The 20,568-nt window shown below is 46.1% G+C and overlaps 2 protein-coding genes and 1 long non-coding RNA gene across 4 annotated transcripts in view; 2 read left to right on the top strand and 1 right to left on the bottom strand.

The window, feature by feature from the left end:
- GNA12 (G protein subunit alpha 12) overlaps positions 1–7,472 on the top strand; it is a 38,839-nt gene extending 31,367 nt beyond the window's left edge. The window contains exon 4 of one of the 2 annotated variants that reach the window (XM_015876839.3): positions 405–7,472. In XM_015876839.3, coding sequence (XP_015732325.2) covers positions 405–974 — 570 coding nt within the window. In that variant the 3' untranslated portion in view covers positions 975–7,472. The remainder of the gene's footprint in view (positions 1–404) is intronic. The other variant, XM_015876840.3, reaches the window with a different exon arrangement.
- A 1,567-nt stretch (positions 7,473–9,039) lies between these two features.
- AMZ1 (archaelysin family metallopeptidase 1) overlaps positions 9,040–20,568 on the bottom strand; it is a 12,159-nt gene continuing 630 nt past the window's right edge. Inside the window, exons 2-7 of the mRNA XM_015876837.3 lie at positions 15,012–15,437; positions 14,206–14,373; positions 13,704–13,832; positions 13,287–13,450; positions 12,868–13,044; positions 9,040–9,760 (exon numbers count right to left, since the gene is read on the bottom strand). Coding sequence (XP_015732323.2) covers positions 9,191–9,760; positions 12,868–13,044; positions 13,287–13,450; positions 13,704–13,832; positions 14,206–14,373; positions 15,012–15,315 — 1,512 coding nt within the window. The 5' untranslated portion in view covers positions 15,316–15,437 and the 3' untranslated portion in view covers positions 9,040–9,190. The remainder of the gene's footprint in view (positions 9,761–12,867; positions 13,045–13,286; positions 13,451–13,703; positions 13,833–14,205; positions 14,374–15,011; positions 15,438–20,568) is intronic.
- Positions 16,687–20,568, top strand: part of LOC107320678 (uncharacterized) — a 17,624-nt gene continuing 13,742 nt past the window's right edge. The window contains exons 1-2 of the long non-coding RNA XR_014934067.1: positions 16,687–16,822; positions 19,673–19,737. This is a non-coding gene — a long non-coding RNA (uncharacterized LOC107320678). The remainder of the gene's footprint in view (positions 16,823–19,672; positions 19,738–20,568) is intronic.

Raw genomic sequence — 20,568 nt, 5'->3', positions numbered from 1 at the left:
TGCAAGATACCCTCAGAGAGTAACCAACAATGGAAAGTACAACTTAAAAGTCCATTCAGTGACATTTTGGAGGTCTGCCTTACAGAGCAGAGCCCAAATGGTAAAAACACTGTGAGTAAGGATTTCATAAAGGTAAAATAGTCTTCAGCTTGAAAATACAGTGCAAGAAGGATATAAACAGGACTTCTAGACCATTATTTCTGATTTCATAGGTCCTTCTGATAGCTGTTTACCAATATGTTGAGGTAAACACTCAGCAGTCCAGTATTTCTAGTTGGATATTCATTCTTCACCTTATAATTAAAAATTAGAAGGGGCTCTTGTTGATTTCTCTCATTCCGTACTTTGATGTTAACCAGCATTTTTGAAGGATTTTCTTGACGCTTCTTTCATTTCTTTTACAGAATTATTTCCCCAGCAAGCAAGATATTTTGTTGGCTAGAAAAGCTACCAAGGGAATAGTAGAGCATGATTTCATCATTAAAAAAATACCTTTCAAGATGGTGGATGTAGGCGGACAGCGATCTCAGCGTCAAAAGTGGTTCCAGTGCTTTGATGGAATAACTTCAATTTTGTTCATGGTCTCCTCCAGTGAATACGACCAGGTTCTCATGGAAGACAGACGCACAAACAGACTCGTGGAGTCAATGAATATCTTTGAGACAATAGTCAATAACAAGCTTTTCTTTAATGTTTCTATTATCCTGTTCCTCAACAAGATGGATCTTCTTGTAGAAAAGGTAAAGACTGTCAGCATTAAGAAGTATTTCTCGGACTTCAAGGGTGACCCTCACAGGCTAGATGATGTTCAACATTATCTGGTGCAGTGCTTTGACAGAAAGAGGAGAAACCGCAGTAAGCCGCTCTTCCATCACTTCACCACTGCCATAGACACTGAAAACATCCGTTTTGTGTTTCATGCTGTGAAGGACACCATCCTTCAAGAGAATCTGAAGGATATTATGTTGCAGTGAAGGAGAGAAGTCCATGTCCTGTTAAAATTTGCTGGAGGGTTAGATCAGAATTTTTATCCTTTCTTTATGGCCCTTGCATGTGGTGTAGGACCCATGCTACTTACTTGGCTCAGGAATGCTGTAAACTAGCCAGTCAAAACAGAGGAGCTATAGGCCGAAGGAGTCAAATGTTGATGTTAGCTACTGAATCATTTGGACTAGAAACACTACTGAAACATGGCTGTTGTAGGTTCTGTACCTAGTTTGGAATGCTGAATAACACAACCACCTTCTGCCTTCTTAGAAAACAAAAAAAAATCTCTGACAAACCATGTATGGAAGACACTTTGTTTTAAATGGAAATACTTATTTTTCAGAGACACTAGTCATACAGTCTGCCTTTTTTTGTAGTTTGGAGGTGCTGAAGTGATCAAACTAACCTAAATGTAATGAGATTGGTAGCTGTATTGGAGAATGTTAATGGAACTTCCATTCTTAACACTAGGAGTGTAACCAGGTCTGGTGTGCAGTTTAGTTTTGCCGCAGAACTGGAATCTACTAATTAAGGTGGATGCACAGCTCTTGTCTGAAGGTTTTGCATGAGTCTCCTGAAGCTTAAGTTTAAAACTGTTCAAGGAAACCCATGTGGGAGTAAATTGGATGGAAAGTTAAGGCCTTGCCTAAGAAGGGCTTATTTTGCACTACGTGTAAAAGGTATTATTGCATCGTGGGGAATCTGATTTCCTTGGTGGAGCAGCCTGTGCTAGAGCACCTGACCCTGTACGCGCACAGCGGGTGCTTGAGTGAGATGTACTTCATGGAAATCCAGCACTGTCCTCACACCTGCAGTCTGGCAGTCATTGTGAAGGTTCAGGATCACGTGGCAGGGCTTCATCTACATTTGAAAGTTTGAAAGCTGATTAAACTCTTATGCAAAGGTTTTGGTAGTACAGCAACTGATTATATGCCGTCAGCTGACTGTATAGGAAGACCGAACACCCTAGAGATCCCAGTTTTACAGCTGCACTGATATGTTTGGACAGCAAGACTTTGCTGTCGAATTAGCCCTTAATCTGTGTCTTAATGGGATCTTTAGCCAGTAGTAACGCACGTGTAATTCTGAGTACAGTCAAGGTTGGAGTTGCCCATTTTGGGCAATGGTTTGTGTATATTCAAGAGGCTATGGAAAATGTTGATATGAACTGTTAATTTCTTAGCTCTCAGTCTGTGTAACTATCAGGTGCCTTTTCTGTGTACAGACATATCAGATCTTTTCTATTACCGTGGGGTATGTGAACAACCTTACGACCTGCCTTTTTATCTGAGCACTGTAGTGCTGTTCTTTAGGTAACTTTCAAACATAGTTTACTGTGCAATTTTTTTGTCATAGCTTTTATCTGAGAATAAAACCTGAAGGGCTGTTTGTACCCATACAAAGGCAGTGGATTCCCTGGAGTTCTTTTCCCCACTGAGACTGCAATGGCATGTCAAAACAAGCAACATTTCACTTCAGCTGGTGATCCCATGGGAAATGCGGTCTAAAACACATGAAAGGACAACAGAACAGGATTTTAATTTGGATCAAATCTGGAATCTTTCTTCCCCTCTGAAGCCTGCAGATGTTCATATCAGTGTGTTTGTGTGGTTTCCTACTGTAGCAATCTCTGGGTTTTTCTTTGTGCAGCTTCAGAGTGGAAGAGACATGGCTGTGTCGGTGTTACATAACGTGAGACTGAGGTAAGAAGCAGTGAAAAGTTGCAGGCAGGAAAATCCAAATTAAATCTCAGCAAACTTAAGCAGGAATTAGCTTTCTTGTAACAAGTCTTATTTTTGCCAGGACCAAGTCTGTCTCATATATGTTTATCCATTTGTAGCCTTGAGGGGGAAAAACGTCACATGACAAATATACAGATGAAATAAACTCTTAAGGTTATTGCATTTGAAAAGGTAAACATTGCAACCCAGGGCAATGCAAGTAAGTTTACTTATTGTCTGAGGTTCATTTCTCTAAGCCAGTCCATTTGTTAGCTGAAAAGTGAGATTGTTCCAACGCTTCCAGGCTTTTCTTGGAGTTTTTGATAGTAGCTTCCACTTCACTCAAGGCACTGGAAAGGAGGAGGCAGTTGTGGGCTGACCAGCTTCTAGTTTGACTTGATTTTATTTCCTAGTTTGCTGTGACTTTACTCTTTCACTGCATTTTCTAATGGACTAATATTGTGCTTGTTTGCAGACTAGTTAAGCCTTTCAACTATATTTTCCTCAATAATTACCTCAGCTTAAAGTCTTAATCTACTGTAGCTTTACCTGGGAGGTGTAGCATGGAATTTTCTGTTCTGTTTTTCCTCTTCATGTTCATTTATGGCTTTAAAACTCTAAGCAGAGCTAATAATGCAACATATATTTTAATTAATTTGATCTGCACCTGGAAAGGAAACAGCTTGAGTTATCTCATAATGAGCTCTCAATCTTGCCAGTGTTTCGTTGGGGTTGTTTTTTCTTTTTGAGTGATGTAGCAGTTTTGCACAAGTCCAAGATTTTGAGACACAGATTGTTCACCTCGTGCCCATTGTTGCCTTTCCTCTGTCTGCTGATAAAATGAGCCTAAGGATGACGCTCTGGGCTGCAGAAGAAGATGAGTCATTTGGCTCTGTAGGCTGTTTTCTGTGTAACTTTGATAGCATTGGTTCACACCGGGATCCCCAAGGTCAGGAAGCTGCTGATGCAGAAGTGAAGCAATTCTCAAACCTGCTGAGGATTTGGACTGTGATTGAAAAGGGTTGTTTTTCAGGTGGCAGGTAAATGTCTTTCTCTGCTGAACTCCACTTCTTGCACAACTGAGGTATTTTGTTTGTTGGTGTTTGTTTTTTTTCCCAAACAAAGTTGTAGTATAGATAAGCCAAAAAAAAAAAATCACATTATGGTAAATGAGTTAGTTATTAATGCAGAACTTGGGTGACTTAGGTTGTACAAGCATCTCAGGACAGGCTTAATGAGTTGCTTGGTCCTTTTGCAAGATAGAAAAAATGAAGTGAACGCTGCAGGTAAACACAGCTGGAGGGAACATCTCTTTTGTTGTTAACTTTATGAGGTTATTGTTCATTTGCTAGTCAGGAAATAGGTCACAAGCAGGACTGTAATCAGATGGGGACTTTGAACAACTCCTTACAGGGGGAAAAAAAACAGTATTTTGCTGTTGCTTCTCTGATACTGCAGGTCTGTGACCAGTGGTGGGATGATGCAAATGGATCTTCTCTTGCAACAACAAAGAGAGGAAGCACTTGCTTATGCATGCAGGAGAAACCTCTATAATCTTGCAGTTTTAGGTAGAAAAATGTACAAAATGGGAGTCTTTCAAACACTGCTTTGTATTTGATTTTGAGCTAATGTAGTGCTTCAGTCAGTATAATTCCTTCAATTGTAGTGCTGTCACTTTCTGAGCAGTTCTTAGATGGCAATACCAGACAGCATAGTAAATTGAAATTAAAAAGGAGGAGTAGGAATGACATATTTGATAGGCAGTTATCACTTCAAAGCAGTTAAATATTTCCTAATCTTGGTTCTGAAGCTGAAATCACTGGCCACAACTTCACGCTACAACTCAAAGATCTTTCAGTTTTATATGAAGAATCTATCTTGTTCTGTTCAATGCAGCAGTGCAGAATATTTGATGTGTTAATAGTTGAGAACTGGATGTGTTGCTGAGTCAGACCCATAGCTAATCATGTTACAAGCATAAAGGAGTTCTAAGGGTGTTCACTTGTATATGACTTCTGAGCTGACTGAAGCCAGAACCTCAGCCAAGCAGAGTGGAGGAATGTGAGCCAATTCAGAACGAAGCAAAGACACACCTGTAGTGAATTGGTGTGGGAAGAGCTCATCTGTATGTGGCACCGCAGGCTCGAATGTTATCCCACCAGGGTAGCTGGAATAGGCTCAGTTATGGAAAACTGTCCATTTGAAATGCTCCCCGTCCCAAGGTGTTCAGTACTGCTGGTAGTGCCACCTGTGAAGAGTTACCCAATTAAAGAAATTAAAGGAATAGTCAAGTGGCAGACGGCTCTTCTACACAGAATGTCATTTTAGCAAGCACACCCTTTGCCTTCTTTAGTCAGGTTTCTGGATATTAACTTCATGTTTTGCAGCCTTTTCTCTGTTTGTACCTTCTCTCTTTTCCTGAAAAACCTGCTTTGCTGTACTGAACTGTGGGAATTTTGTAAGAGACCCTCTGTTTTCAAGTAGTGAGTTTGAACACCCGACTTAGCTTTGCATGTGCTATCAGACACTTTCGGGGTTGATAGACAGCTTGATCCATACCAGCTTGAGACAAAAATAAGACACACAGCTTGAAATGTAAGCCAAACACCGACTTCCCATCATTAGACCTATAGTGGCTCCTACAGGTTCAGTAGAAGCCTCTTTTCTAGGTAATTTTTCTAGTATAATGACTCACAGTGTAGTCAGGGGGTTTTAATACAGCACTGCCAACTCTTTACCTCAGTACACTCTCCGTTAATTCTGTAACACAGGAAGCAGTGAGTAGGGTGTTTCAGCAGCATCCTTAAAACATTATCTGTGCCTACTTTACTAAATGATGCACATGGAGCATCAGTTCTGGGACAGAAATCTCAGGCTGGTGTTGTCTGGGCCACACTTGGGCTGAGTTAGTCCCAGCTCTGTGCATTTCTAGGTGAGCACTGTCTAGCCTACTGAGGAAGTAATTGGCAAATCCTTGTGCTTTTTACTATGACTTATTTTGTAATTAGCTGGAGTGATCTTGGCTTTGTGCTGTGGACACTTCTTTGCTTTAACACTAATTTATTTACATGGATGGAAATGAGTAAACCCAAGCAACTTGGAGCTGAAATTGCTGTCCTCCTAACCAGGTGATGCTCTTTGCTTGTCTTGGTTCTTTACATTTTAGTCTTTCTAAATGCATTTGGAAAGCAGTGTTGAAGTGTCTGTGTTGACGCTTGTCTTCTTGTTGGGTGGGGAGCGTGTTGGTACTAGATTGTCAGTGCTAGTGCTTCTGTGTCTGGCTTGGCAAACTGAATGACAGCCTAGTTCTTGGCTTATGTCCGAAGGTCATATCATGCATCTGACATGAAAATGATCATGGTCAGAGAAAAAGAGCAGCACTGGCTTCCAAGGTAGGCAGTGGGGTAAAAAGCCAAAGTACGTTGGAAGGAAGCAGGAGCGGGGAGCTATTTCCTACACAGATCCCAAAAGTTGATGGTGCTTGAAGACTGAGTGTAGTGAAAAGAAATGCCATCTGCATCGACCTTAAAAGCTTTGAGTGACTCCAGAGAGCTATTGGCTGTGAATTAAGGGCAGCAGGCTGGCGAGGCTGGCCCTGCTGCTGCTGCAAACCCCTCTGTTGTAAATCTCTTTGTTCCAAACTGGGTACTAAAACTCAAATCATGATAAAACACGATCTGCAGATCTCTGGGCAGAAAGTGCATCTCACTCTTTTCTAACAGCTTCTTAACCTTTCTTCAAGATACTGGAGCAGGAGAAGAATTTCAGGGCAGTGGCTGGATATGATCCTGTTTCCATTGTTGGAGTAAAATCTACAGTTGATGGAAAGCCAAATTTTTGTATGAGGAGGACCTGAGGAAGGAAGGGATTCTTAGGAGGGAAGGAACAGATTTTTGAGCAGTACGGCTTCTCTGCTCGTGCTCCTTGGCAGCCTTTGGTGCAGGTGGGCAGACAGAGCAGCTGGGGGAAGCCAGCAGGGAGGAGGAGGAGGATGTGGAAGAAGAATCTTTTTGGTAGTTCACAAGATTTGGAAATGCTCAATGGATTGAGGATGGAAAACGTGTTCAAACTCCTGCTCACACTGAAGCCATTAACAGGATTTAGGATTCTGGGTGTTTTTCTGGTGTACAGATTATGTTATCCGGGATTTGATGTGAGCTTGAATTGATGATAAATGTTGAGCGGTATTTTTGGAGATGCTACTTAACAGAAATGCTGGTATTTATTGCTCTTGTGATGAGTTGTCTTGTTCATGGAACCAATATGTATGAAAGCAAACTGACAAGCACCAAGTTATCTTGTGACACAATCACATAGCTAGGAAGCCAATTAACATTACCTTTAATTCTGCCATTTACTTGCTCTCTGGTGCCTATGCATTGTAACACATACTATGCAATATCATTCTTTTTCTAAACCAGTTCACTACATTGGGCAAGAAAGGGCCTGAGTTTAGCCTTAATTTTCTAACAATTCACAGGAAAGTACTTTAGAAACAGTGACAAAAAGAGGTTTAAAAAGTAAACCACGTGAAATAAAAGCACAGTTCCAGACTGCTCACGTAAGTGTCTTTCTAGCACCAAAACAGCATCCACAATAGAGACGGCTACTGGCTGTCATAGTTTCAACTTATGAAAACTGTGTACTAGATAAAATTATATTGTGATGTGTAAAAAGTGTATTTTATAGCTTTTGGTGAGTTAGTTTACTGTTTTGTATATATGAATTTTATAAATCTATTAAAACTTGACTTGTTATACTGTTCTTTATGGGTTTTATCTTTCGAGAGAGTCTGGAGTGATTGTTGCTGTGAAAGGAGTTCTGCAAGAAAGCTGCTTTATATATATATAACATATATATATATATATATATAACATATAACAAATACAGCATGGAGTGCATGAGACAACAGCTGTCATGCAATAAAACCTTCTTCTGTGATCTGTGTACATCTCCCACCTCTCCAGTTCTGCTCTGAATTGTTCTTCCTGAACGTGTTTGGGAATTGAAGGCTGGTGAAACTTTAACCTTATAAAACTTCCAAGTCATTCATTTGAAACGTTTTCAGTGCATGGTTTAGGCATTAGAACTGATGGGAAGTGGAAAGGGAGAGGCGGCTTGAATCTGTGCTCATGTATTTTAAGTTCAGAAGCTTGAAATCCCTCTGTTAGGGATTCCACCTCTGCTGTGCAGTGCCTGATAATAGCTGCAGGACTATACTTGCTGCTTTTCCAGTGCCTGGCTCCTCTTGGACTTGCATCCTATGTGCTGGACTGTCTTTGAGCTACAGTGCAGAACTGTTGACCCTTTGAAGATCCTTCAGCATCCGTGTCTCACAGCACTGCTTGTTCTGTCACTACAGCATCAGAAATATCTGATTAGCAGTTGCTAATTCAGCCATGTTCAGCAGGGAGAAGGCTGAAGCTGTGTCCCTGGGAGCTGCAGGGATGTTATCAGTGAATTGGGGATGCTGAGGGCTCAGCCTCACTGGTGTGTAGGTTGCTGAGTGTGGTGGGAGCCCCACCTCTACATACCTGTACCTGCACACAGCGTGCCTGTGTGGGAGGCCAGCATGGCTCCCATTCCTCATCAGTGAGTGCTTACAGAGCAGAGAAGAGCACAAAGGCTGTGGTTTTGCCTTTTCAAAGCAGGGAGAGGAATGCGTGTGTAATTCCCCCTGTTGCAGTTAGTAATCCGTGTGTGTGTGTGAAATCTTATAATTCTTTTTGCCTTTTTATTCCCCCTCCTGTACCAATCTACAGAGGATGTGAGCGAGCAGTTTGAGCTCGTAGCTCAGCTCCAAGCCTGGCTTTGATGTGAAGCAGCTCCCGAGATCCCCTTGAGTGTCCACAAGCAGTGACACAAACACTGCTCTTTATGGTGGATGAGCTGCCAGGGAGCTTTCTGCTCTGCTCCCCCCCTCTGTGCCCATCCACCCCCACCTCCCCCTGCTTGGACCCCCCTCGTTTTGGCCTCGGCTGTGCTCAGCCTCCAGCTGACAGAGCAGCGACCGGAATAGAGATGAATGTTTTGGTGTGGGAGGAATAATAGCTGTGCTTCAGTCAGAAATGCTAAGTAGGAAAGAACTCTGTGTATGGAGGAGAGCTGCCCTGCTTTAATTTGCATCTGTTTGTTCAGATGGCCCAAGCTTCTGTGTGAACTTGTTTGGTGTTTAGCATAGAATCTTCCCACCTGATTTCAGACCAAATGAAATACAGCATGGGAATGAAGTTGCCTACACAGGAGTCGATGGGAGCATGTAGTCACGCACTGTAACCAGCACAGAAAAACCCTTAGCAAAGAACTGATCACATCAAAAAGATGCTCGCAATCAGAAAGAAAAAAAAAGAAACATCTTTTATTCCTGGGGGAGTTCCAGTTTCTCTGTGGAAGCAGCAACTCATGGGGAGAGATCAGAAGCAGGGCAGCGATGCAGCCAAAGCCTCGGCAGCAAAGCCGGCCCATCCAAAGGCAGGCCTTTGTTAGTTGTCCTCCCACCGCCAGCGATGAGGGGATGATTCCCCTTTGGACAGTTTTCTGGAACTCAGTTTCCTCCTTAAAGAGGAAAATTTGTCTCCGAGGACTTTCCGTAGCCCGGTGTTGTCCCGAACAAAGGGCAGATCCTTCCTCATAGCAGGCAACTGTCCCGTGAACATGTCCCACCGAGCCAGAGCATCCACAGCCTTGTCTACCTCAACCAGTTCCTCCTCGGAGACGTTCCTCTCCAGGGCAGCAATGCACATCTCCAGCCACAGCTCGTAATCTTTAACCACATCTGTGGGCTGGCTGGGCCCGGCCGGCTGGGGCTGACTCTGCACCTCAGCCAGCGAACACGGCCGCTCGTCCTGCTCCAGCTCCGGGCCGATGGAGAGCGCCTGGCTGCACACGTCTGGTGTCAGCGGCTCCGACAAGGAGGTCACGGCCTCAGAGTCGTTCTCACAGCACATCCCGGAGTCCGAGCTGAGCGGAAGGATGTCCTCTGAGGCTGACAGGTCTGCTGGCTCCTGCTTTGGCCACGTGGACAGCACGGTCTGTGTCCAAGCATAGAGCTTCTGCGAAGGGAAGGCAGAAGTTTTTGCTTTAGAGAATGAGGAAATGGGTACACCTCACCCAATGTTTTCAGGTAAGCACAAGCATCTCTTAGCTCAGCTTGAGACACTGTGGCCATGAGAACATGAGTTCAGGCAGCTCACGGTTCCTTTACACAGCAGGGGCTTTCTCTTATTTTTTGTATATTTTTTTCACCCATAGGGTGGTGACACACTGGAACAGGTTGCCCAAGGAGGCTGTGGATGCCCCATCCCTGCAGGCATTCAAGGCCAGGCTGGATGTGGCTCTGGGCAGCCTGGGCTGCTGGTTGGTGACCTTGCACATAGCAGAGGGTTGAAACCAGATGAGTATTGTGGTCCTTTTCAACCCAGGCCGTTCTAAGATTCTGGTCTGTGTCTGTGGGAGCTCTATTCCCTGTTGGATGTGGGCTGAATCTGTCCTATTAATGAAGACAGTAAGAGGAGAAGGGAAACACATTAACTCCCCTGTGTCTGTATGCAGTCTCTACTGAAGCCAAACCAGGGCCTTGCTAGAGGAAGCTGTGACCCTGTGAAAACTCCTGAGATAGTGCTGAGGAATTCTCTTCCACTGTGCTGTTAACTCCTGTGGTGATGTGCCCTGAGCTCCTAAGAACAGCACCTTCCCCTCTCGAGCTGAAGTGCATGAGTTGGAAGGCTGAGCTCCAGGAAAGAATTAATGAAGGGAAAATGTCTGAGACAATTTCCTTTTTAAATATTAAACACTACAGCGGGTTGCTTCTGGCACACTTACGCTGTGGGGAATGAATCACTGCTCCAGTCATCACTGGATAAAAGGTGATTTCCCTGTCTGCCTTGTTGGCACGCATTGGCGTTTTTGGTGTGTTTTTCAGCTTTTGTGGCCTATTTCTCCATCTTTACTCCTCAGCTCCCAGCTGATACTGATACAAAGCACTGCATTTGCTTTGGAAAAGCAGAGGTGACAACTACAGGGCATTAAGTCCAGCTGAGGCCCCAGTGCACTGGATTTTATGCTGGGTCTGTATGGTCACTGATGAGGCTGGTGCTGTCGTGGTTGAGGAGAGGGCACAACAAGCCAAGCCCTACAGAGCTGTCTTCTGCCACAGCACCAGAGCATCCCCCTTCTCCCTGCCCCCTCGCCTTCTCTATTGCTCTCTCTTCAGGCAAACAACAGAGAAGATAAAGAGCTGAAATTGAGTGGGTGGGAGAAATCGGCCCTGTTTCATTGCAGTCTGTGCATGGAGCCTCAGGGAAGAATTTCATACAAGAGGAAAATGAACTCTTTTAGCTGAGTTGGTCTGCCCTGCCCCCTCCCTCTGGGGCAAGGGGAAATGTGAAGGGATGGCTCATCCCTGTGCTGCTGATCCAAACTCTTTAGCACCGCTGGTTGTTTTATGGTTGGTTGATTTGTTTCAGTGTGGCCATTGGAAACTGGGATAGGCACAATGTGCAGAACAGCCTGGGATGCTGTGGAATGTTAGAGCAGGTGGAAATGGTGATTGTGGTGGGGAAATGCCATGAGAATTGGTTGGCTTTCAGTTTTCAAGACGGCCTATACTGGAGTAAACAGCTGAGCTGACAAAATGGAGTTTGTTTCTGAGTGTAGCTCAGATAAATCAATGGAAGTGCTCATCCTCCTACATAAGGACTGGTTTCCTGTCCCACGTGCTCTGCTGCCCATAATCTCTCAGTTGCAGCCCTTAGCAGCATTACCTGCTCCTGAGGAGCAGCAGCTTTGTGTCTGGCATTTCCTGCAATCACTGAGGCTGTCTGGCTCTGCTCTGGCTGTCAGTGGTTCTTGCTTGTTCTCAGCAGGGAAGTGTGACTTCAGGCTTGCACTGGGCCAGCCTCAACCTCAACTTGGTTTTCAGATTTGATATCGTCTTCAAATGTTCTCTGCTCTACTCACAGTTAACTGCTGAATCCATCTCTGCTACGACTATCTCCTGTCTCAGTGCAGAAGCAAAAGCCTCTTAAGCGATCATCGCAGCCGTGTGCTGCGTCTCGCAGAGCTGTCATTGTCAAGGCAGCAGATGTGAGCTTTGGCAAGTGAGGGCTTTCTGTGAGTCTGAATTCACTGCTGCCAGGGGATGTTAAGACAAATACAGCTTTTGCTGCAGGTGTAAAGAGAAAGTGTTTCTAGAAGAGCTTAATGCAGACAGCAGTTCTGTTGCTGGGTGCCTGGTAGGTCAGGCATTGAATTAAAGCAGTCCATTCTCCTGGTGCTCTGGGTGATATGGGCAGCAGCAGGCACCAAATGGCCACAGGCAGCTCACACCACAAGGAAAGCAGCACAACCGTACACGTGCATTTTCCCCACGTGCTCTGCCGTGTTTCTATGTGTTTGTTTCCAAGCTGAATGAAGTAGAGCCGTCCCTGTTCCCATTCTGCTCGTTACAGATATAACCCACAGACTTTAAAGCAGGCAGCAGGGGAAAATCCTGTCTGTGAACATGATGTTTGCCAGACAGAAATAATAACGAAGGAGGAGGTAGGATGCAGAGTGAGAACAGTGAGATTGCTTACACCCTCCTTGCTGTTCAGCTCTTTGAAAGGATAGATAACAGCAGGACAAGGGGAAATGGTTTTAAGTTGTAGGAGGGAAGATTTAGGCTGGATGTCAGGGGGAAATTGTTTGCTATGAGAGTGGTGAGGTGCTGGAACAGCTGCCCAGGGGGGGGCTGTGGATGCCCCATCCCTGGAGTTGTTCAAGGGCAGGTTGGATGGGGCCCTGGGTAGGCTGGTCTGGTAAGTGGGGAGGTTGATGGCACTACAGCAAAGTTCCCCACTAATATTTCCTCTGGGATATCAGCAGCCCCAGAGAAAACCACACTGGCACATGAGAAAGGATACATACATGGGAACTGCTGCTGCTGCGCTGGCCACATACTCTGGCTTCACTTCTGCCCACCCTGATTTTGGGAATAACAAAACGTGGTAGAACTGTTGCTCTGCCGTTGTCTCTGGCCAGAAGCCCTAAGACTTGCATAGAGGGTTGGTCACTGACCATGTCAAAATCATAGCCCATGTTTGAGGCATGACCTCATGTTTAGTGCTGGGATGTGGGGGTAGCCCCTGGCTGTGGGAGGGCTGGTGGTTCTGTCACTTACCCTGTAGCGCTCGACAAGCTTGAAGCCCACGACGTGCTGCAGCTTGCGCAGGCAGATGGGGCAGGGCTCCAAGGGCCGCAGCAGGGCTTCATCCAGGCTCAGCGCACCCTGCATGATGCACTGCAGCCAGCGGCACGTCCCCAGGCCCATCAGGTGACAGATCTCATGGCAGGTCACCTGTCGGGGAAACAAAAATCAGTTGTCTCAGCATTGCTGCGAGTCCTTTTGCTTCTCCATGCAGTCAGTGCTGCAGTGTGCTCTGGTGGCATAGAAAGCTGAGGGGTACCTACATAGTGCACCAAGGGACTATGTATGTACATGAGCAGTCTATGGGCTGAGAGGCAGATTATGCTCAGGCCTCTGAAGTACTGAGCCTCAGGTAGCAAGAAATAGGGAGTGCAGGAGAGCAGTGGTCCTACCTTACAGCACTGGACCATCTCTTGGGCACTGAAGGGCAATGTCCGCTCTCGGCTCTCCTTGCTGACATCACTTAACTGTTCTTTCTTTGTCAGTGGGTTCAAGCTGCTGCAGCTGGCCTGGGGGAAATCCCCAGAAAATCTGGCAAAGCTGCAGACTCCCACTTCTGTAAAGAGAGGAGTACAGAGGTTAAGTATCAGTGCTGGTGGCTGTTCCCCGGTTCAGCATGTATGTGCTGGTGCAAAGACACACTTCCACTTGTCTCTGCCTACAGTAGCATCCCTGGATCACTATCCCTTAATTTTATATTGGAAAAACCCAGCTCCTCCCATCAGGCAGCTAAAAAACACCTGAGAACATTTGTGTGGTGCTGCCTTATCCAAACCCTGTGCTGGGACTTCAGCAGACACCAGTCCCACCTTGTCCTGGCAGGAATTTGCTGAACGTGAAGCTCCAGGTCTCACATGGGTACAGGTCCAACAGAGTGAGCCCGAGGACACACAGAGCATCCATGGGCTTGTTGTTCTTCAGGAAGTTCAGGATCCCATCTGGACAAACATAGGAGAGATGCCCATTAAATTGAAGCATTGTTGGAAGGCATGCAAGAGCCACGCAGAAGCAAATATCCAAGTGTGAAAGGCTGCAGAACTCCCCTGTGCATCACCCAGCCCATGGATTTACTTTGGCTCTGGACAGAATGTGGGAGAGCTCAGCCCATGTGAAAGCAGCAGTGCTGGATTGGAACAGAACAGCACAAATACAAAGAGCAGAGGAAAACTCTTTGCTTTTCATTCTTATTTCCAGCCTCAGAGTTCAGTGTTTTCCCCAGGGTCAACGTTTCTCCCTTCTCCCTCCCTGATGAAGGGTGATGTCAGGAGTTTCCCCTTGGAGGTCTATATCACCACACACCTGGACCCTCACCTGCGTGCAGCTGCACTCTGTCCGAGTCCTGGCTGTGGCGGTAGCAGCAGTGAATGGATGAGATGGGGATGGAAGGAAGGCACTTCACACGGAGCCCCAGGAAGAAGGACTCCACGCAGCTCTGAAGGGAATCCAGCAGTGAGGGCCCAGCAGGCCCTTCAGTCAGGTCTAGGGAGAAAGTTGTGATTTCAGAACCCCAAGGGCAGAATGAACCAGGAGCTCTGGGGTGTGTGTGTGGGGGGGATCCTGTGGGGCTGGCCATGGGGTAGGCTGGTTTGTTTTGAAGTTAACTGCTGACTCTGAGATGGGGCAGTCATCTCTAGGTGGTTGTAAAGGGGGCTCTGTCAGAGGGTCACCCTGGGGAAGTGGGGTCTCATGGCAGAGCAGGAAGGCTATCTATGAGCAGGAAGGCTATCTTTGAGATGAGCAGTGCAGAGAGGTTAACTTGGGGCCTGGGTGCTGCTTGTTGTTTGTGAATTGGCATGGATGGAGCTCCCAAAATGCTGCATTATCCAGCATTGTTTTCTATATGCATACATACAGATGTGTATATATATGTATGGATACATATTCATACCAAATCTCACCCAAGGGCACCCGTGGTATTTTCTGGGGAGCTGTATTGTTGGCTGTCATCATGGTTCATGACTCTGGACTAGGGATACAGCAGAACCTTTGCTGCTATGGACTTAGCTTTCCTTGTACAAAATATTTCTTGCCTCCTTAGAAGAGAGGAAGGATGGCAACAGAGCTGGGTCCCCCCTCCCTCCTGTTCCTTTCCAGGTGGCTCAGTGAGGACGCCTTACCGATAGGCTGCAGGTAGATGTGCTTCCTACAGTAGCTCTGCTTTCTCCTCAGCATGGCGTGGTAGAAGGTTTCAAAGTCCTCGGGTGCATCGGGGTGGCTGAGGAGCCAATCGAAAGCTGTCCGGATGAGCAGCGTGCAAAAGAGCGTCCTCTGAGGGTTGTAGGCTTCAGAAAGGAACAGCTTCTCTGCCCTGGAGAAAGCCTTGGCATAGAGCTCCTGCAGGGCTGGGTTGGTGGAGATCAGCGCGTCCTTCAGAGCCCGGGGCCCGAAGCTGAACTCCTGCGCGTGTTTGCACTGCAGCATTGCGGAGAGGCCCTGCAGGGCCGTTGGGAACCTGGCAGAGCTCAGCTCTTACAGCGGGTTACCCCGGGCTTCCAGCTGTGGGATCAGAGCCTGCAGGCTGTGCTCAGTGCCGGCCAGGTGCCCTGAAATGGATGTGAATGGGAAGCTGTTACGAGATGCTCTGAGTCTTCATGAGCATCGCTGGTTTATGTACCAGTAGGTGGAGCTCAAGAATGGGCAGCCCCAGTACTGCTACCAGAGGTCTGGGTTAAATCAGATGGTTGGGTTTATCTGTTTACTTGTTTATGTTACGCTTTAAGGTTGAGTGTTGTGCCTGTGGCTGTATTAGCCCTTATATGGCACTGAAAGGGAGTGCTGCTGTCCACGGTAGGAAAGAAGAGCAGATGTGCCAAGTGGAACCCAGGTATTTAACAGCTGTGCTTTGGGAAAAGCTGCTTTGTACAGGTAAGTGCTCCACCTGTGTACAGCAGGATGAAAACATGCAGGTAGATACGCAGCAAAGCGTGGGCATTCTAGGAAGAAGTATTAATTTCTATGAGGTGAGTTAATAATAGTTTAAAAGGAACCCGGGTGGATAAGTGTGCGTATCAGCTGCTGGTCATCACTTTGTAACAGCACTATGCAATGAGAGGGGAAATAAAGAAGAGAGGTGCAATATTTCTAGGAGGAATTGGTTAATCTCTAATTTGAGTAGCTCAGCAGACACTAGGTGCCCCTGGGGACAGTGATATAGCAATGAATTCAGTATTCAAACAAGAATACCAACATGAGCCAGATGTTTTCCTCAGTTACACCGAGGTGGCTGTGGGAGTTTCACCAGAAGATAAAGGTGGCAGGCCTTAAAAAATTGAGTTTCTTTACATCTAACCCTTGGGAAGATCATTGCCTGTTTGAGCAGTCCTTAGAAAAGACTTGTTTTGTGTGATCTTCTGTGGAGCTAAAGGAATATCCCAGAGGAGAGGGAGCAGGTAAGCGCTTTGCTTTTATTTTTGCAAGCTTTGGATTTTGCTAGCATTAAAGCCTGACAGCAGGAGCACAGTGGGATATGAGTAGTACAAGGGCCTTAATCCAATGGAATTTTAGAGATACAATCTCTGATGGTTTCTCAGCTACCTCTTCTTGTTGCCCAAAAAGTGGGCGTGTTGCTTTTGCAACAAGGGTACATGTGAGATTATTTTGCACTTTGTCACCCAAATCACTTCTAACTTACTCCCAAATTTAAGAGGGTGAAGAGAGATTCTGACCCTACTGAAGTCACGAGGAGTCAAATCTTGGCCCTGCTGAAATCCCATGCAATGCTCATCCTGCACAAACTCTAAACGTAAGCATCCTTTTTCCCACCATACTCAGAACTTACACTGGGAAACCATGAGCGATGTTACCACCGCTGCTCTGTGTGAGCCCTGCCTGCTGCTCCAGAGGAAGCCAAGCCCTGTGCTCAGCCTGGGTTGGGAGTGATCTTGCTAAAGGCTTCTGAGAAGCAGGAGCTGCTTTCATCAGCGCTGCCGTAAGTACGTGGGGATGTGGGAGGAGCTGCTTAGAGAATGAATGGATCTTTCCAAATGGGAAGTAGCAAAGAGTGGATATATGCAGTAATGAACACAATGGGCGCAGTCTCTTAGCCTGTGTTCCCCCAGGCTCTCTCATGAAATGCAATGTGCACCCAAAGCTATGGGACATATATTGTTTCCCAAGGCTTCCTAAAAGGGGACATTCACACTGCACCAGACATCCCCAGCAATAAACACGGGCATTTTGTGAGCGTCCACAATGCACGAGGACATCCATGATTACACTTCGGTTGGGAAGCTCAAGGGCAGGAATTCACTTGCAGTCTGGAGCACTGCGTGCCTCCTTCTTTTGGACACCAGTTTTGCTTCCAAGAGAACAGCAGCAACCCTTTTACATTCACCAAATCCATCACCATTACTTCTATTTAACAAGCATTTCTACAATACTCCACTGCAGGAAATCAGTGATTCAGAAATGGACATCTTTAGCAGTTTATTTTGCAGTGTTGACTGTAGAAGATGGTATTTGTGCTTGATCTAATAGATGGATGCATTGTTTCCATTAACTAGAAAGGCGTGGAAGAGCTTTGTAATTCTTAGCTCTTGTTTTGGGGTGACCTGCTATAACACTCCAAAGTGCTCCTTCCAGAGGGAATGGCACTTCAGCTGCAGTGGGCCTTCATTCCCCAACAGTTTTAAGACACCGAGGCTGTGATGCAGAACTGGAAGCACCAATGCATCCGTATGCATTTCAGGTATGTAGGAAGGAGATATTTAGAGCAAGCAGCAATTAACTTGATGTCTTGGCCAATGACAAGCCATACGACCTGATGAGCAAGTCCTGAGGAGAAAGTAACTCCTTGGTTAAAAGGCCATTGACTTCAGGTTGCACTGGAAGAGATCCTTTAGCAAAGCTATGACAATAATTTGCTGCAAGTGAGCGTCTCCACTCATGGCATTCTCATTTTTTTTTTTACTATTAGGAAAAAAATCCTATTTCTGACCTGCACTTTGTTATCCCCATTTGCAGCCATTTGTTAATGTTCACTGCTTTCCAAAATTGTGGACACTTGCACAAGAAATTCCCCCAAAATCCAGCCTGAACTGCTGCATCTGATACAGCCCCGTTGTCACACTAACCTGTAAATGCTTTCATGTGCAATGCAGGTTAATCGTAAATTATTCCCTTTGCAAATCAGGCACCTATAAATTATTCTCTGTAATTGGAAATAATGAATTATTCTTTTTGAAATTCACATCTGTGTCATTCATTCTCTTAATATATTGACATTGCTTGCTTGGACAGATGTGCTGGGGGCTGACGGTAACAGCGTAACTCTGGAAAGCCAAAGCAGTGCCATACATTTGGAATGGGTTGGCCAACAGAGATGTTGTGGTGTGCAGAGAACCAGCGTTATGTGGTCCAGATAAGGGGCATATGGATACACGTTGGCCACTGTAAAGTTGTTCATTTTCTAAGCCAGCTTGTAAAGCATTTCTCTCTGATTCAGGCTGTGCTCATTATGGTGTTCTCCCCCTCTTGGCTATTGTGCAGTAGAGACAGATTCCTTTAACTGAGCAGCTCAGGTGTCAGAGGGACATTAGCAGAGACTGTTAAAATTGATTAATTGCCTGAGTTAGGAGCTGTACTGTAAACAGGCAGTGATAGTGCAAAAGATTCATAGCTGGTCAACAGCAATGAAGAGCCCAGAGCAAACAGAACAAGCGTTAGCTAATTAGCAGCACACCCTAGTTGCTCTAATAGCTCTTTGCTTGAGATCTGCAGTTGGTTTCTGCTGCTGCCACTCACAGCGTATTCTCACCTTCCCAATATAACACAGATGACTTGAAAGCAGTTTTATCAATGTTTGATGGCAGCACAGAAAAATATTTCTTGAATGCTCAATGGGCAAGTCCAGCACAACGGGACAGAGAGGATGTGGATGTGTACAAGGATTTAACCCCAGTGCAAATAACCTCCCCCACTGTTCCTCTCCTCCCTCAAGGACCTGATTGCAGTCCTTGCACAGGCTGAGGCTTTGCCTACCCACTGGGCTCAGCTGCCAAGGTCAGAACAGATCTGTTTTGCCAGGTTCAGACCTGAAAACAGGCAGCTGGGGGATGTAGGGGGATTTAAGCAGCTCTCAGAATGGATCTGCTCTGCTCATAAAGGAGATGCACCCCAGGTCTGACTCTGCCCCATACTTGTGCCCATGGGGAGCTGGAGCCCTTTTCAATCAATGGTAACAAATCACTGAGTCAGGTCTCATGTTCCCATCCACACAGTTAGATAAACACCTCCTGGCCTCACATGCTGCCATATCCCAGTATTTATGTGTAACATCTCCAGAATACACTTGTGACTCTGAAACAGATGATTTGTGTGGTCTGTCTGAAAATGAGTCATTCCCAGAGCTGTAGAAACCTCCTGGGATTCACTTGGGAGGACAGTCTACCTGCAGTCTGTAACCAAGGGGGGTTATTGCTGTGGGGCTCTATCCTGGAGGGGTGTCTTCACCTCAATCTGTCTCATGACTTCCCCTGGGCTGCTGGACAGGGCAGATGGATGATCCATGGGCAAAAGGTTTGTGGTATTAAAGACTGGAATAGTAAAGGTCATTAACCACCTAAGGTGGAGACAGATGCTTGCAGATTATTTCTGAACACTTACGCATCCGCTTCCCTCTTGATTTTGTTTTATGCTAAAGCCTGCTCTCTTCCATACACTCTGCTTCATATGAATATGTATTAAGGATATGCATTACCCATAGTTTGTCTTCTATCCAAAGGATTTTATTCTGTGCTCATAAATAATGCTGCTTTTTTGTGTGTGCTTTCTATTTAAGGATCTCTAAGAGCCACACAGATACTACAGAAATATCTGCACTGCCCTACAGAAGAGAAGATGAAGGTATGCACCCTGTGCCCTCCTCCCACTCACACCCACAAACCACAGTCTCCTTGGTTTTGGTGCTCATAGATTTTTCTCCGTACATTCTCTGGTTAAGCTCTCAGTGGTGTCTCTCCCGTGCACCTGTGAGATGAAGGGATGGCTGCACTTCCCTTGCTCTTACATGCAACCAACCTGCATGCATTGCTGGATGTTTTCTGTGCATTTAATAACCAAGGACCCAAGGGCAGCCCAGAGGTAGAGCACGCTGCCTATCAGCTCTCTACAACAAACGTAGCGCTGCGGAGATATCCAGGCTGTAATCATTTAGAGCTCTGGGCACTTCACTCTTCATCATACTTGTCTAGACAGACTAAATGGGTTCTGCAAGACAGCCCCAGTGTCAGCCAGGAAAGAGGCTGCAGAGTTTCCATGCTGATGAATGCCCAAACAGGTATGGCTACGATTAGATATTCCCTCAAGTGCAGGCATTATAAGAGTAGTTCATCATGCAGTATAAATGCACTGTAATGCTGTGGCTTTCTCCCAGGAAACCAGGTGCTCTGTAAGCGGCAGCACGAGGCAGGGTTTGCTCCTTTTGCATCCCTCCCTCTGCCAGGGAGACACACAGCAGCGCGGCTGCAGAGGGCAGCCCCACACCCACGACCTCACCGTGTCTGTCTGTACCCGAGCCCTCGGCAGCTGGGGCTGTTTCAGCGAATGGGCACATGCTGGAAGTGTTGCAGGAGCAGCTCCTGCTCTGGGGCACCCCCAGGCCCACCCAGCCCTGCAGATTTGGATACGGGGCATCTTGCTCCGGGATCACAGGGCATGGTATGAGGTATGAGGGGA

This window comes from Coturnix japonica, chromosome 13 (genome assembly GCF_054131305.1).
Source record: "Coturnix japonica strain WE chromosome 13, WE-NBRP24, whole genome shotgun sequence".
Taxonomy (NCBI): Eukaryota; Metazoa; Chordata; class Aves; order Galliformes; family Phasianidae; genus Coturnix; species Coturnix japonica.
This window is presented reverse-complemented; position numbering and strand designations above follow the sequence as displayed.